This window comes from Corvus kubaryi, unplaced genomic scaffold (genome assembly GCF_017639235.1).
Source record: "Corvus kubaryi isolate FWS band 111438036 unplaced genomic scaffold, C.kubaryi_AGA036_p1.0 split3-73, whole genome shotgun sequence".
Taxonomy (NCBI): Eukaryota; Metazoa; Chordata; class Aves; order Passeriformes; family Corvidae; genus Corvus; species Corvus kubaryi.
In genome coordinates, this window is record NW_024582091.1 from 44531387 (window position 1) to 44548896 (window position 17510).

At 39.6% G+C, this 17510-nt stretch overlaps 1 protein-coding gene across 3 annotated transcripts in view; it reads right to left on the minus strand.

Annotated features, from left to right (window-relative positions):
- Positions 1 to 11938: 11938 nt before the first annotated feature.
- The window catches only part of PDE7B (phosphodiesterase 7B), a 172453-nt gene continuing 166881 nt past the window's right edge, over positions 11939 to 17510 (minus strand). For all 3 annotated transcript variants that reach the window (XM_042016248.1, XM_042016247.1, XM_042016246.1), the window contains 2 exons: positions 17338 to 17418; positions 11939 to 16818 (listed from right to left, as the gene is read on the minus strand). In XM_042016248.1, coding sequence (XP_041872182.1) covers positions 16601 to 16818; positions 17338 to 17418 — 299 coding nt within the window. In that variant the 3' untranslated portion in view covers positions 11939 to 16600. The remainder of the gene's footprint in view (positions 16819 to 17337; positions 17419 to 17510) is intronic.

Consider the following 17510-nt stretch of genomic DNA (forward strand, 5'->3'; position numbering starts at 1 on the left):
TCCAGCTGATAAAATTGAAACCAGAGTAACTGTTTCAAATGTTTTGAGTAAGAAGGGTAGAAGGAAAAGTATAATGCAGTCCTTTAAAAACATTACTACAGATTTTCTTCGAGGGGATCCTAAAAGATTTGAGTTCTCTATCAGTGAGCTTCCCATTACAAGGAGACTAATGAAAGCAATCACCTGACAATTACTGTCAGAATATCACTGCTGACATACTCCTGTAACATACCAGACCTATCCAGATACTGCTTGTGAGGGACAATTAATCTGATACATAATCTCATATCTATTAATTATTATATTAATATATAATTAATCTATATAATCTCTCTGTATGTGTAGGTACAGAATTTTTGGATAAAGGCAGAGCAGAGAGTGTGCAACAGTATTCACTGCCTTCAGTCTATTTTTCTTGTCAGGAAAGACATTGTCCTTTAGTCCCACCTAAGTAGTAAAATGGTATACGGGGTTCTTGCAAAAGCCAAACTGACAAAGGGAACCTGCTAAACAAGTTAGCCTTAAGTTACTGATCAGATGCCTTGGGGAAAGGAAGTTCTGCAGGCCAGACTATTGAAACAGCTGATGTCCCAGTGTTAAGCGAGGTCTGCAGCCAAATTTCACTTCAACTTATGTGAAATGTGTTTGCCAGTGATTGTAGGTACCTCAGAGATATTTATCATCCTGATTCCTCTACCAGGTCCTCAGATCCCTATGCGATTTACCAGTACATTTTTCATAGTGACACTGACTTCAGCTACATCTGTATTACCTTCTAGGTTTATCTGAATAATCAATTAATTGTGTGGGATATTTTAGCACATTGTTGCACATCTGTGTGAAAGTGAATAGTTTACAGTGGGGAAGGTGCCCTGCTGTGGCTGTTGTGTGCAGACAAGAGAAGGACTGGTGGGTGATGTGATGATTGGTGGCATCTTGGGGACAGTAATCACAGAACACTAGAGTTTTCAGTTCTCAGAGAAGTAGGGAGGGGAGTCAATAGAACTGCTGTCCTGGACTTCTGCAGGACAGACTTTGGCCTGTCTAGGAGAGTCTGGCTGCGTGAATCTCTTGGGAGGCAGCCCCAAAAGGCAAAGGAGTCCAGGAAAGATGGACATTCTTCAAGAAGAAAATGCTAGTGGCAGAGGAGGAGGTGGTTTCCATGGACTCAAAGATGAGCTGGTGTGGAAGACCAGCCTGGCTGGACAGGGAGCTTTGGCCTATGACCTTTGGGAGAAGGGGCTGGCAACTCAGGAGGACTACAAGGATTTTGTGAGGTAACTCAGGAAGAAAATTACAAGGGTCAAAGCCCAACTATAACTTAGTCTGGCTACTGCAGTTAAAGGCAGTAAAAAATGTCTATAAATACATTAGTAATGACAGGAGGGCCAAGAAGATCCTTTTCAGGATGTGGGGGGAAACATAGTGACAAAGGATGGAGGAAGAGGCTGAGGTACTTAATGCCTTCTTTGTGTCAGCCTTTAATATCTAGACCACTTGTTCCCCAGGTACCCAGCCCCCTGAGCTGGAAGACAGGGACAGGGAGTGGAATGAAGCTCCCATAATCCAGGGGAAAATGGCCAGTGACTTGCCGCGACACTTGAGCATGCACAAGTTTATGGGGCCAGATGGGAATCTACCCAAGGTACTGAGGGAGCTGGTGGAAATGCTCACCAAGCCACTTTCCATCATTTATCATCAGTCCTGGCTAACTGGGGACTTCAGTAAAATGTATGACAGTTTCCCACAGCATTCTCTAGGAGAAAGTGGCTGCTCATGGCTTGAATGGATGCATTGTGAAAACCTGACTGGATGGTGAAGCCTAGACAAGAGAGTGGTGGTGAATAGAGCTATGTCCAGCTGGTCACTAGTGGGATTTCCCAGGAATTAGTCCTGTCTTTATCTCAATGTGGGGATTGAGTATATTCTTGTTAAGTTCACAGATGACACCAAGTTGGCTGGGAGTGTTGATCTGCTGGAGGGTAGGAAGGCCCTGCAGAGGGATCTGGACAGGCTGGATCAATGGGCCAAGGCCAATTGTATGAGATTCAACAGGACCAAGTGCTGGGTCCTGCCCTTGGGTCACAACAGCCCCATGTAGTGCTGCAGGCTGGGAGCAGAGCAGCTGGAAAGCCACCTGGCAAAAAAAAGACCTGGGGGTGCTGGTTGGCAGTGGCTGAACATGATCCAGCATGTGCCCAGGTGGCCAAGGAGGCCAGTGGCACCCTGGCCTGTATCAGGAATAGTGTGGCCAGCAGGACCAGGGCAGTGACTGTTCCCCTGTACTCAGCATTGGTGAGGCCACACTTCGAGTTCTGTGTCCAGTTTTGAGTTCCTCACTGCAAGAAAGACATTGAGGTGCTGGGGCGTGTCCAGAGAAGGGAAATTTAATTTCAAAGATCTGAAGATAAAGTATGGAGCTAAACTAGCAGGAATAGGATACCTGCTGTAAATTGCCAATATATAAAGAGGGAATTTTTTCATTATTTCTCAAAATACTTTGAAGTATGAAGCTGAAGTCACTCTGTGTTAACAGTATAGCAAAAAGAACAGGTATTTTATAGTTGTATAGAAGAATTTTTGTAAAAAAAGGAAGAATCTTATAAAGTCATAAATAGTGGATGTGTTGTTAGAGTAATTTGAGTTATGTAAAAAGAAGCATGACATGAATTAATGCTTGTATCTGTTTGTGTAAATGATTCTGCTTTTGTTTCTTATAAATTAGTCAAATAGGAAAGGCACAATCTGGAAGGGTCTTTGACAAGCTTGCTGTTTGTAGATGTTTCAGTGGTTTAGAACAATGTCCATCATGCTCCATAGTTATGCCTTGAAACACTTTGTTGAGGAACTCAGTCTTGAATTGTGGTGCTAGTTATGGCAATATCTAAAACTGTGTTGTGAGTAAACGCTAAAGACGACAGCTGTCCTTCTACTTCAGAGAAATTTTGCACATTCCAGTATTATTTGGCTGTATTATTTACAAATTTTGATTATAATAATCAAAAGGCCCTTCTTTTGGTATTCATTATTTTCCCCAATAATCCTGCCAGCAGGATCTCTCCTTCTGCATTGGGAATTTGAATAATTGGTTTGGGGTTTTTTTGCACACTGAAAGAAAAGCAGCATGGTGCTTTTGTTCCAGCTATGTTTCTAGACCTCTTTTACATTTTCATTTCTGCTTACACGTTCACCCACCCTGGAAAGCAAAAGTAGGCTTTAAAAACAGCTTATTTATGTATGTCATCAAGACTGTTCAGACTTTCATTGTTGTTGGGATGGATGTATTTTTACCTTTTGTTTAAGGCTAATTTAGGCCTTTGCTTTCAATGGGACACAGAAGCAAAAGCAGCAGTCTGAATTCTCTCTTTAGGTAACAGAGACTAACAGAGACTACTTTAGGTAATAGCACTACAGTCTGCAGGGGTGGAGCTGGCACTGGTTGCTTTAAACCTCTGATCAGCAATAAATAGATTAAAATACGTTTGAAAATCCTTTAAAATAATTGATATAGATTTGTTACATTTTGCAGATGAACTGCATGTGTTTAGCCACAAGAGAGCAGTGTCACACCGTGTCTGTGTTGCAAGTCTTTAAAAAGGAATTCTGCTTTGTCAGCATAAAGTCGCACGACAATATTTTAATCCCTTTATATTTTTATTTTTATAATGATATACACTAAATTGTAGGGGTGGGTGGTTCTGTCTTACTAGCATTACAATGAACTCTATTTATGTGCATTTGGAGTAATAAAAAGTTAACACCTGGCTAGTTTATTCTCTTCACAAATCTGCTATTTCATTTTCTGGGAGAACAGGCTGAAGATTTCATGTGGTGAGTTAGAAAAGAGCTTGACCTGGCAGTAGTTTTTTCCTGAAAAAAATATCCTGTTTATCCCATGTAAAATGGCCATTGGAGGTTTCTCTTTGTGGTCCAGTACACATATCATGAACTCTGCCACAGAACTGCAAAAATTTGTATAAATAACTTCTAGCTTATACAAGTGAAAATATGCTGCTTTTTACTGATTAAAAGTTAAAGTGACTATGGAGCATAGCGATTCACATTTTTTATTTCAGATGAAAGACTATACTGCTCTTCTGTAAACATACACATTCTTTGCTCCTCACATGTACACAGTGACTTGAACGAGTTTAGGTGCATCCATAAATTTGGGTGAGGGGATGTTTGCAGAGTTGGATAAATTTTAACCTTCAATAGTGTCGATCTTCAAAGTGTCAACTTCGTTCTTGCCATCTGTGCTTTCTCTTTGGTAGTCTGTATTTTATTTAGTGGGGAAAGTTAAACTGGATTGATTGTTACTGCTTCTCTGTTTCACTTTATAGTTCTCATGCCGTAACACAGCAGCTGTGTTTGCTGGGAGGCAGTTGCCACTGAGCAACAGCTGCTGGTATAAAGGAGCAGTGGGAAGAAATTTAAAGTAAGCTTAGTTTTAGTTTTTTCCTCGTGTTATTGTTGTCTTATGGCTGTTTGATGCCTTGTCACCTTACAGTTTACAGCCTGTAAGTATTTGTCCTGTTCTTTCTGTAATGAGAACTGTAGGAATCTGTGTTAATAGTTCTGAAATAGCAGAGGCTGTGTGTTCTACTACTGAAGTGAGGGGTTTCTGTCCTGTAGAATATTGGGGCTTTTTAATGTTTATTCTGTTGTTTCTTACTCAATTTTATCTGTCTGGTATTTTACTCACCTTTTTCCATCATCCTTTTTCTAGCAGGTGTTTTTGCTTGACTTACATACCATGTTTGACTGTCATCTACTGGGGCAGACTTGATAAGCCAGGCTGTTTTTAAACTCTTTCCTTGCTTGTAAGGAAGTGTTTCTGAAGAAGTGTCAAGCTCAATGTTCTTGGTTTTAATTTATTAAGTGGGGAGCTCCTTACCAGCATGTACAGTGGGAAAATAATTTGTAACTCACTATTTTGTCATAGTAAACATAGGTAGTTTGAAGGTGTACTTTGGTTTGACTCAGGTGAAATGTGGGCTTTATCAACACCCCCTGTTCCTATCTGCTCATTTGACCACTCCAATATTTTTTTATCCATTTGTTTGCTGCTTCTGTCTGTTCCTCTCATATGCACTATCTGCATGTATAAGAATTCTATTAAGGCTTTACCAGGTACATTTCTGAGGAGTCTCTGTTTTTCAAGACTTCTAGCAAATCCCCAGCCCATCTGTTATTTCTCAGTAGTAGCATTGCCTTTTCTTTCAGATTTGAGGAGTAGAGTTTGTATTTAGTATAGTAGAACAATGCAGCTGCTAGTGACACTTATGTCTACCAAATAATCTGCTGTATAACCTAGCTTGTCACTGAACTAGTTTTTGATGTTAAATTAGGTTTTTGAGTTCACAAATAAAAGAATATATTGAAGATACATTGACATAAGGCGAGGAAAATAAACAGAATTCGTGAGATCCTGCTTTGTGCCTTGTGAGCTCTCGGAGCTGTTGCTAGGAGAAGAGCATGGTAACAGTGCTCCAAGCTGGTAGTTGCCTGGGGAACCCACAGGCACTTGAGCTATTTCTACACATCTGTACCAACTCACAATGTTTTTCTTCCATGTACCCCCTTTTTCCTCCTCTCTAGTGCAATAAAAGGCATGGGGGATCTTGTCCACAGGACTAAGTCCTTTGCTATCCTCCAGCATACAGGTCTCACTTACAGTCAAGACTTAGTAGCTTCAAAGAATATGAGATGTGGCCAGATCTTGACTGAGCACCATAGTGGTGAATAGCTGGCCCAATACAGGTTGAGGATGATGAACATCACACCTGGTAATGGGCCCTGGCACTTCTATTTGGAAGTTGTTGCTGTTTCATTGCTTAAATATGAATCAAAGTCTCACTTAGGAATTGCATAGATTTTAGGAAAAGTGGAATGTATTTACTTAGAAAAATCCCAGGATCACTAATTACCACTGAAGTAATTATCTGATGGAGGAATGAGTTAAACTCTGCTTACTAGAATAAAAAGCTTTGAACTGCAGATGGCTAAGGAATTTAAATCTGAAAATTCTAAAGAAGCTGGCTGAAGGACATATCTGGCCCTTCAGACTTACTTTGAATAAACTTCGCAGTAATACAGAAATTCAGAAAATTGTGTCATCTAAGTTTTCTTTTTAAGAAAAGTGGGGTAAGACACATGACTGTTGGTCAATTGGCGTGTGTCAATTCTAGGCAAAAAAATCGGCATGATAGTATCCATTTGCATGATTGCAAATACTTCGATAACAGGACTGATCTCTTGTGACTGCAGTGTAAAATAGATGTTTTAAATCATCTTTAACAAAAATGGCCGCAACAGAATAGTGTAAATTAAAATATAGCATTTTTATTACCCACAAAGTAGATGTTAAATGGGTGTAGAACTGATTAGCTGGCAGATAATAATAATCACTGAAAGGAAGTGTTTCTACCAAGATTATAGAGAATGGGACTGGGTTAATGCAGTTCCATATTTTTAGTAATGAATAAGTGATAAAATTTTTGGATAATTAAACCCAGTAATTACATAGAGAGAAATAATGAAGATGTGGATGATGGCAAAAAGCCACAATGATAGTGCCATAGCAGGTTAGGTCTTCAGAAGGAAAGTACATTCTAGTACAGGCAGTTGAAAAACTATAAAGCTGTTTCATTCAAACTGTATTATTTCAGAAAGAGAAAATCTGTTTGAATGACCTGATTTGTCTGTGAATGCATGAAGATTAAAAAAAGTGCAAAAAGCCTCTTTCTGTGACAGAGAGAAATGTAATACTAACCAGTTGTAGGAAGTGAAAACTAAAATAATTTAAATGAGAGTGCATTTCAATAATGAGCATGACATCCACAGTGGGAAGTGGTGACTCTTCTCTATTTCTTCTCTGTAGTAGAACCCAATGCTAGTTTGACAGAGACCCAACCATGGAGTGAAACAATTGTCACCTTTTGACAATGGTGCCTTCCTTTTCTTCCTCGTATGTTTATTTTCTAGTCTATTTATCATAGGTTGTCTCAGAAAGAGAACAGCTCTTACTATGATACTTGTTTTACATCTCATAAGAACTTTTAATTTCACAGAGGAACTTGTGCTGCTCTTGAAGGTGCGAACTCCTTGCTGATATTCAGATATTTAAGACTCTATCGTGAATCTCAGTAAAATTTAAACTTGTAGATGTGCCATGCCAGCTGAAAAATGACATCTGCATTATTATATAAGATGTCCCTGAGAGCAATGTAACACCCACAGGCAAAACTTCAAGCTGTCAAGTAACTCAAGAGTGATGATGTAAGCTCTCCCTTTAAATTAATGACACTGAAGTATCAGAAAGAAAGAACTGCAGTTGGATTGGTAAAGGAATAAAGTCAAAAGAAAAAAAGAACCCAAGACCCCAAAACCCTAGCAACATGTACAGATTTTTTTAAGGCACCTGGAGGTGATCAAGTCACTTTTTCCACAAAACCATAGAAGTTGTGCTCCTTTATCAGTAAAGTAAGAGCTGTCCTTTCACATCTAGCTCTCTTCAGGATCTGTGATTATTTTCTTCTTGACCTTTAACATGAATCTGTTATTAAGTTATTTCTATTATAGCAGCTTGTGGTGGGAGCAGTACTGGTGTCCCTTGTGCCATTCCTGATCCACTGGAGCACTCTGAAGTGTAACCACAGTGCAAATAAATAAATTCCATCTCTATCTAGCATTTCTCATACAGCATGACTGTTGAGTTGCCATAGTCAAAATGCCAGATCATTTTGTTAGTGGTTTGTATTTCAAAACCTGTCAACAAATAGGTATTAGTGGAATTGGTCAGAAGAAAATGGAGGCTATTGGTCACACAATTATATTGCAGCATGTTTAGGTCTTGGGCAGATGGAGGATTTGGCAAAGGGCAGCTGAAGTCCAGACACTTCTCTTAGGCTTCATCCTAAGCAAACATTAATAGTGATATTATTGACTGTTCTTTCTTAAAACTGGAAAAGTGAAATGCTCTCTAAAAAAAAAAGAAAATATTTCATACCATTGTAAAATATGCTTAATAAAAAAGTGGGATGGGAATTGAAGTGGATCTGAGCCTCAGGAAGCTGTTTCTCTTGAAATCAAAAAGTCAGGCATTATTACAATAAACCCTCCATCATTTTATGTAGGGAGAACACCAGAATTATCAAGGAAGACAGAAAATAAAAAAAGGGGTTGTGACCTTGCATGTAAGTCCTTGCTTCCACTTAATACCTTTCTGAGTTGCAGCAGTCTCGTAGGCCCCTCTCATGTCTGGCTGACAGCAAAGGCTCACACAAATTTTATTTACTTGCTGTGTTGTCCAAGTGAGCTGTGAGCTTCTTGCTATGGCTCTCTTGCATGAGATATCCTGCAGTTTCTGATCTTTCTATCTTCCAGCTAAATCCAGAGCATCTCAGAGAAGAAAGAATTCCCTGTTTCTCTTGAGATGGAGGCAGAAACCACATTGCTCTTTAGATGAATATAACATATGATTGGAATCATAATAAATACCATCATTTCTCAAAACAAATTATTTTTTGTGTTGCTTGTGATTAGTTGGTGTTTTCAAGAAGCTGACCATAATCAGGTATAGAGGGGAGGGGATGAGGGCAAGACATCTAAGAAGGTAAAAATGAGGCTTGATAACCAGTTTTAGTCATCTCCAGACAGGACTCCTGATAGACCAAGCACAGAGGATTTGTGAGGATTGAGTGCAGAAGGAAATTGACTACACAGCTTCTTATGCAAGTTTCATCACTTTAATTGACTAATATCTTCAGGTAACATAACTTCTGTACTACTTTGTAGCTGTAATTCAGATAAATGAAGGAAGTGTATTTGCTCTGTTAGTACACACCTTTATGCACCTAAAGCCAATATGCCAGTGTCACTTAGCCATTTTGAGTGGCTGATGTACCCATCCCAAATCTTATTTGTGTTTCTTGATTTGTTTAATACCTGTCTTTACTTAGGCAGTCTTCAGGCAGTGGCAGTGTTGAGGAAGATTTCCTTTTCATGTGGGAGCCGGGGCAGTTACCATGCACATCTGTGAGCACCTTAATTCAGCCTTAGTGCTGATACAAGGGACTTCAAAGCACCAAAGTGCAAATGGCCACTCCTTAATCCCACGCGGAAATGGTGGAGCTGGTAGCAGTGACTTTCCTGATACACTGAGGGAAACAAATGCAAAGGTACCACAGAGGGTAGTGGCGATGTCCCAAACTACTTGTCGCCTACATGGAACCTCATCCCAGCAAAACAGTACATTTTTTTTAAACAAAGTAATTCCACTCATGTTTTGGTCTCTCAGCTGATGATACCAATGTATCTATTTTTTCTCCTCCTAGAGGTTGACTTGAAATATATTTATCTGGCACAAAGCATGGGAGGTACAAAAAAGTGATCTTTGGGACAATGCTTTTTTCTTGTTGAATCTGCCCTTGAATCTGCCATATGTTCCAGTGCTTCCTAGTTTCTTTGCGTTTTGGTTGCCTGACGTGGAATAGCCCCTGAGTTTGTCTGCAGGTGTTGGTAGAAATGAGGCTGGGCATCAAATACATGTGTAGGTGTAGCACTAGATTTTTCTTTTTGGTAGCTGTATTTCTTTCATAAATATGCTTATGTATGAGCTAAGCTCATAGGAATCCTCTGCACATATGAATGGAAAATCTGGATTTGGAATGTAACAGCTGCTGAGCAGCATGAGTAGGTCAGGAAAGCATCATTTTAAACTAATGGTGGATTTAAGTATTAAAGTGTATTTTCTTCAGGATTACGATTTTAGTAATATTTATTTGTAATCAGGAATTCCCTTTTTGTTTCATCTAAATTTCAATCTTTTAAGCTTTTCTATGTGGTTAAAGGTTAATATATTCTTATGGCAGCAACTTCCATATGTACTGCTGTACTTTGTTCTACCCATGTTTTGATTTGGGGAAAGCAGAAGCTCTCAGTCTGCCCAAATGTTCTGAGTTTTTTTTTATAGGTGGTACTAATGAAGCTGCAGTATTTTTTCCTCTCTCTCTCCTTCCTCGAGGTTTTTCGTGATTCAAATTGCTTTTTGCCACCCTTTGCACTTCCCACTCTTGTACTTGCACTTTCTAGAGAGGGATGATTGATACACAAATTGAATTTCTCTCTGGGTGGTAGGAGTGCTGGAAATAACAGGACAGCTCCTCTGTTTGTATGAATTCTAATACTCCATTTTAGTTACGACTTCTTAAGACACCCAGATCCTCTTCCTAACCCAGTACAATATATTTAGAGCTTTGTAGGGTACAGAATTCAAATCTTCTCTCTAAATTGTAGTACTATAAAATCTGACATGAAATTCATCTGCTGTTGCGATCCTTCCTTGTGTGTTTAGGTCTGCATGGTGCTGCATAGACACCCAAGGTAACTTTTAGGAAGTGCTGCTGCTGGTAGCAAAATCCAATTGTCATGGATTAAGGTGTTGCATAGTGTTCAGTGCAACTCTGCCTAAGAGCCAAACAAGCCCAGGATACAGTGAGATGATCCACTGGTTTTAGTGGCAGAGCCACTTTATCTCTTCTCTAACCCGTGATTCATTTTCAGTCTGTCTGTCCCTAAACAGCTGTTTGAGACTGTACTGTACACAACATCACTAAAAGACTGAGAAGTGTAGAACTGGGGACACCATAAACCTGCTCTGTTGATAAAACCCAAGGTATTTTCTAACCACACTCATTTTATCTGTCCCATAATTGATTGTCACATACATATCTCACTGTTTCTTCTCTTGATGAATAGTTGTATTTCCAAGATTCTCCACCTGAACTTTAAACCATAGTTAAGTATTTACCCAGGACAAAAATATTGCCATACAATTAATTTTTCTTTTGCTGTTCATTGATACGTTTTAACTTGCTGGTCTGCATTTTTTGTTTTGAACCATTAAACATCCGCCTCCATCCAGACAGTGCCTGTGCAGAGTGGGAAGATGTATTGACTTAGCTGTACTTGAAAATAACACTGTTAAATCTGTTACAGAAAATGGAGCGGTTTTCCAATGCTGACCATGAAGAACTGCTCCTGGGGAAACCATCACAACTCCAACCCTATACAGGACAGATCTCTAGGGGGCTTCATTCTAAAATCCATTTTGCAGTTCTGCTTGCATCTGGGGGACACATGAAAACACTGTGATTCTGAAGAGTGGATTTTTTTTTTAGAAAAAAAAATTTTAAATTTAAAATGTTGGCTAAATAGCACTGAAACAAAATCTATTTCCAGCTCCCATATTTGGTTCAACTGTACTATTTGCATGGCATGAACTATGTGAGTATTGTTATTGAACACTTTGAGGTACAAATGAATTCTGGCTTTAGAAATGTTGTCAAAGTCAAGAAGAGTCCCTGCAGTGATATCCATCAATGATGACAAGTATTCCTCACTTAGAAATACTTATCAGTGTAGAACAGCAATACTTCTCATATTTTCAATTAAACTTCACAAGGCTCTGCCATGCTGCACATATAAATAACATGGTCTGAAATTGAGAAATGAGAAAATGGAGATTAAAACTGACCAATGATCCTAAGGAGAACTCATTACTGGAACTGAAACAACAGTAGAAGAAAACTCTCCTTTAAATACTTAACCAGGGAAACATTTTCCCTGGGGTTTGAAAATCCTTCTACTCTATGCTTAGGAAAATTACATGGAAATGCTTTCCTTACTGGGAACTCCATTTATATTCATACAGCAAGCCTAAGGGGAAATTTAGAGAAAAGTTCTTCTCAGAAATAGCGAAATAGCGTACTAGGAAAGTGATTATTCTGTTGGTAGGAAGGAGAGGCAATGAGAGAATGACAAGCAGCAAAAACCCCACTGCATCCAAACCAGAATGTCTTCTGCAAACAAAGGAGATCCTTCAATGAACTGGCTTTTACCAAAGAACTTGGGACACTTCACTCTTATTTTTTTAAATTTTTTTTATTAGTTGTCATTCTTTGACATGATGAATACTTACAGCAGTATGTTAAAAAAGATACAATTAAGTCTCTTGGCATCACTGCATAGCAGTCACAGCATTTTCACACAATCTAGTGCTTCCTTTCAGAATGATGCATATGGCATATATACGCACATATGGGGGCTGATTCTTGGTCCCAGGGAAGCTGGGGGGACCAGTGTTTGGCCCATAGAACTGTGTAAGATATGTGAATATATATATATAAAATGCTTTACAATAAACATGACATATACAATCTTGAATTCAAAGACAAGCAGAATATATTTTACATCCAAGTCAAGCTTATGCTCTGCACTTAAAGTTTATGTACCTAAAATATTGGATGGATTATAGAAACAAATAATAGAGCAACAGTTTGCACCAATCAAAGTAATTTGAATACATATTCATGGCATGAAGCATGCCTTGTGTTTTCGTTTTGTTTTTTTGGGGTGGCTTTTTCTGGATTTGCAGGGTTTTAATTCAAATTTAATTACTGATTTTTGTGGGCCACGGGGGTCGTGGTGGCATCAGGAGGGGAATGGGCATACTTTATGGACAGCTGAGTGATTTAAAACATAAGGTAAGAAATTATGGCTGGTACCCTGGCTGGTACCTGAAAATAAAATTGTGACTACTTGAGTTTCTCCTTTCTGAGGAGAAGTCATTTGGAAGGGCTAAGTGTGCCTTCTGTGTCTAATTTGATGCAAACTTTTAACAGAAATTTAAACCACAGACTGCAAGAGCTGGTGAGATCGCTATGGAGTGTAACAACAGCCTTATGTCATTTACAGCTTTCTCATTAATTGTTGGGGAGACTTTGGTTTTCTTCATTAAAACCGAGTTTATACAAAAACAATTGACCTGTGCTGTAGATTATCTTAGATACAACTGCAGATCATGTGTTTTGTTTTTTTGTTTTTCCTCCATGGACTCCACTTAATCTCAGCTACTCCTCTTTGTTCCTTGTATTCCAAAGGTACATGCTGCCAATAGTCCTTTTATTCTCCATTTGACTGGTGGCTGGACCACTGACACTTAAAATCACAATGGTAGGTAAAATCTTTACTTAATGCATATGTATGCATTATTTTAACCAGCTTAAGATTTTCACTTCTTATCACTTATTATTGTTGTTATTATACAGAATTGCCTCTTAGATGGTATGAAATCTTCATTTAGAGGAGCTAGATTTTAATTGAATTGCATTTGTGAGGCATAAAAACATTTTAACATCCTGCTTTTCACAGCTTTTTTCCGTTTTCCATATATGAAAACCTTAACTCAGTTTGAAAACTTGAAAATCTTTCAGCTGCACTGGCCCAAGTAAGAAGGAAAAATAATTTACAAGGGCTTTCTGTAAAGTGGCTGATAGGGCTGACACCACCAAGATCTGTGTTATCTGCATCGCTTTACTATTTTGTGCATCAGCAGCCTGTTGGCATCCTGCAGTGAAACCCCAGTGCAGAAATGCCCCCCAAACCAGAGAATACCAAGTATGTGTCACAACTGCATGTGCCGAGCACTGGTGCTGTTGGATCGGCTGCAGCCTGTTATGGTTTCTATGGGCAATCAAATGGTTGCATTTTGCATTACAGACCCCAGGGGATCTGGCTGCCACAGCCTAACCTTTCCCAGCACTTCTGTCGGGAGCACCTGAGGCAAACTGGCCCAGGCCCAAACCTGTGTAATGGGCTTGGCTCACAAGCACAGAAGCATTGCTGGGGCCACTCTGAACCAATTGAAAGCACTGTTTCATTAGACAAGGTGATGGAAATCTAGCAGGTATGTTCAGTGCACCAAAATCCCCCACAGCCTGATAATTTTCAGAACAGCTTTTTAAAGTTGAGAATTTTTAACTTGGTAAGAACAAACTTGTAATGGACCCCATAGGTTCCACTTGTAGAAAAGGGCTGGGGTTTAAGGTGGCTGTAACAAAATCTGATTTGTCACTAAGCCTTCCTGTTGGACCTATTTTCGGGAAGCTCTTCAGAAACAGCTCAACAGGTTTCTGTCAAGAGCTTTTTATGCTGCTAGACGCTGGGTTTAACTAAATTTCAGAACATTTTTTAAAAATTCTTTGAACTAGATGGAAAAGGGCTTCTATTTCTCAGTAAAAAGATAAAACATGGGAAATCACATCCTTTTGTATGGACTTAAGTGCTTCTAAGCAGCACATTACATCGCTCATGTAATGTCCTAATAATTGTCCTACATCTGTCAGAAGGAAAGGTACACCTAAAAAGCTGCAAAGTGGTGGTGCTTCCACCCCTACCACCCCCATGTGGTTAAGAAGACATTTATGTCCTGTAGTTAGAAAAAATTTAAATCTACTACAACTCTCTCGAGTGCCCTTTGCTTGCTGTGGTCCTTCTATTACGTGAATCTCATTTAGATTAGTGCGAGGAAGAGGAGGTTTTCTACTAGTTGTACCTTACATGACAGTGGGGGGGCAGAAAAACATTGCTGGAGTGCTTCGTGTGCTCACTGTGCTTTGCACCTTCCTACTTCACTGGGTTTCAGCCTCTTTTCTCTGAAGATACACACAAAGAATTAGTGGAGTAGATCATCCTTCACTAAACTCATGCTTTTTATTTTCCTTTAGTCACCTTATGAGCATGAACTTTCTCTCATCAACGCAATATCCCCTGTAATTGAGAAAAATGTAATTTATTTTCCCTTGCGCTTTTATGAGTAAACATCTCATGTTTCTCCAACACCAACTTAAAAAGCTCTTTCTTTGTCAGCCTCTTCAAGGTCTTCACATCCAAAGGTGACTATCCAAACGTGACTATCTGGCCATACCTGCTTGTTCTTCTGGAAAGCAGCTGTACAGATTGGATGCACGGGGGGTTCACAACAACGCTGTACTTCACCTGAATGCAGTTATTCTTCCTGGGGGCAGAGGAGCAGGGGACAATCCCTTTGGTGCAACGCAGTAGTGTCTGAGAATACAATCTCATTGAAATGGTGGAAGCTTAAGTGAAGTTTAATAAAGACTTTCCAAACTGAGGTTGTTCATGGCATAGTTAAGGCCAAGTGTCTTTCACAAACATGAGATCGTAGAAAATTCCTCAGCCACTATGACAGCTAAGAGGATTTTTCTTAATAGTCTGACTGCAACACATTTTTTTCCTTCATTGACTGAGACTAATCTAAGAAGTCAGTTGAAGTATTCTTTTAATTAAAAGAAAAATACAAATGCATTTTGATGCTGACTATCTAAGGAGGGAATGTGGGGAAAAAAATCAGCTACACTGCAACATCTCTGGAGAAAACAGCCAAACTCCAGAACTATTAGAATGATCATTTTGTAGATCACTAAGCTATTTAGTAAAAATTCACACTCTTGAATAAATGGTAATCAAGTTGAACTGTCAAAGCATGTGGTGTTGCTCTGGGGCTTGGGGGTTTTTTTGAACTTAAAACTTCAGGCTCTGTGAAAACATTTGCCTAGACTGAATGTGCAAGGTGCCATGGATTAACAACACGGATCCATATGGAATGTGTTTGAAGTTTTCAAGAAGTTATCCTGCCAGACTTCATTCCTTAATGACCTTTGATACACCTTGGATAGTGGAAAGGCAGTTCAGAATTGAATCTCATAATCATATGATTTTGGCAGCTATCAGAAGATGAAGGATGCTGAAAGTTAAGGCTTTTATCCACAAACAATGGTGTATATTAATAAACTCTATACCATATTTACAAATGCTTTCTCTTGTATTAAAACTAACAGTATTCTGTTCACAGTGCCAATGTTTTTACAGGTAGCAATCATCCCACAGTACTCCAGTATTTTGGCATGGGAATCAGTAGCGCTTTGTATTTACAGAAAATGTACACATGAATATAAACAGGTAACTTGAAACAGTACTCAAAAGATAGATCTGTTCGTGTTTCAAAGGTTTAGACTGTACTACACCTTCCCTTTCGGCTGCGAGGGAATACTGTTCCTTGCAATGAGAAGATGCCCGTCTTTTACCCAAAGTGGCATAAAAATGATTACCAAAACGAGCATTGTTACACTGGAGGTGTGTATACGGAGAGTAACTTCAGTCCAAGGTTTATAGAATCTGTTGTTTAGTGCACAGAATACAAAAGTTAAAAAGGTTTTTAACTACTAAAACAACCCGACTCTCTGCCCTCTGTGAGCACTGTCCTGCTCAGTCCATGTCCTCTGGATGCTGGAGATGCTGGTGGTTTAATGTGCAAGCCCAGCTGCCAGCCTGGAAAGGTGGTGGTGCTCTGGGCCTATATACATATGTCACAATATGACTCATGGTAAATGAAAAGTTGACCAAAAGTGCCTCTCTGTGCCCCCTGTTCTCTCAGTGATCCTCTCTGCTTCATGGCCTGGCTTTCCTGATGCTGACTGGGACTCCGCATTGGCGCAGTTCGGGATCAGGAGTGGCGAATGGCATCAGGCATGCGCAGAATGGAGAGGGGGAGAGGAACGTGAAGATCAGAAAGAAACCCAGCAGAACTGTGGGCTGCTCGTGAGGACCCTCAGAGCTTTGCCATTTCTTCCCTTTGCACGGTGTTGCCAACAGGCTCCTGGCTCCCCGGGACCTTGTTTGCTGCTGTGACCAAGACAGAGATAGCAGTGCTAGAAGGAAAAGTGCAAAGCTGCCGCTAAGGAGTCTCTTCTTCATTTAAAGTCTGTTCCTGGCTGCCAGTCACTTGGCCTGAGTGGTCATTGCTCCTACTACTGCTGTGTTGCTTGTGGAGCAAACTTCTCCACTTGGTCTTGTTCCTCCTGAGATGGTTTAGCATATTTTCAGATAGGGGAGTGTTGCCTGTAAACTGGGCCCACCTCTCAAAGAGTGGCTCAACGATGTATGTCATGAACCCTGCAGAAACACACAGGGGACATCTGGTGAGCAACAAATAATTCCATGAGTGCACTGCCCCACAGAGTGCCTTGAGAGCACAGAGCAATACAAGTGGCAAAAGCCCTGATAAGAAATAATGAACTCTCAAACAAACATCAATTCATTTTGAAATGCACAGCTTTTGACCAGCATACACAACAAGATATGGCTTTATCTGCATGTGATAGTCAAGCAACCCTTTGAAGAGATTTCAGACAAGAAAGTAACCAGTGTTTAGTCACACACACTGGCTGCAATTTTTTCCCATGGGTATTTTTTCCCCTATGCAAAGACTCCTTTTTCTTTCTGTTGAACATTTAGCTTTGATAGGTATATTTTTGAACATTTTAATTTAGAACATATTTTTTAACTCTTACTGTGTCCGCAGCTCTTGTTGTTAAAACAACTGGATCGGAGTGCGGCACGTGGTGGATAAAGTTTCTCTTAGAGCTTGTGCCACAGTCAGATAAACATGAAGAGAATGAAACTACTACTTACCAATCTGGATGCTTGGTATTGTATCCTTCTGCTGATTACAAAGGGGACTTATTTCCAGTTCAAATTTTTGTTCCAGATCACCTGCAAAAAAAAAGAAAAAGAAGAAAATATTTTTCTGGCACCTTTATTTCTTCTCCATACCTGTGCCGCAGTCTTACAGTATCTGTGAGGAG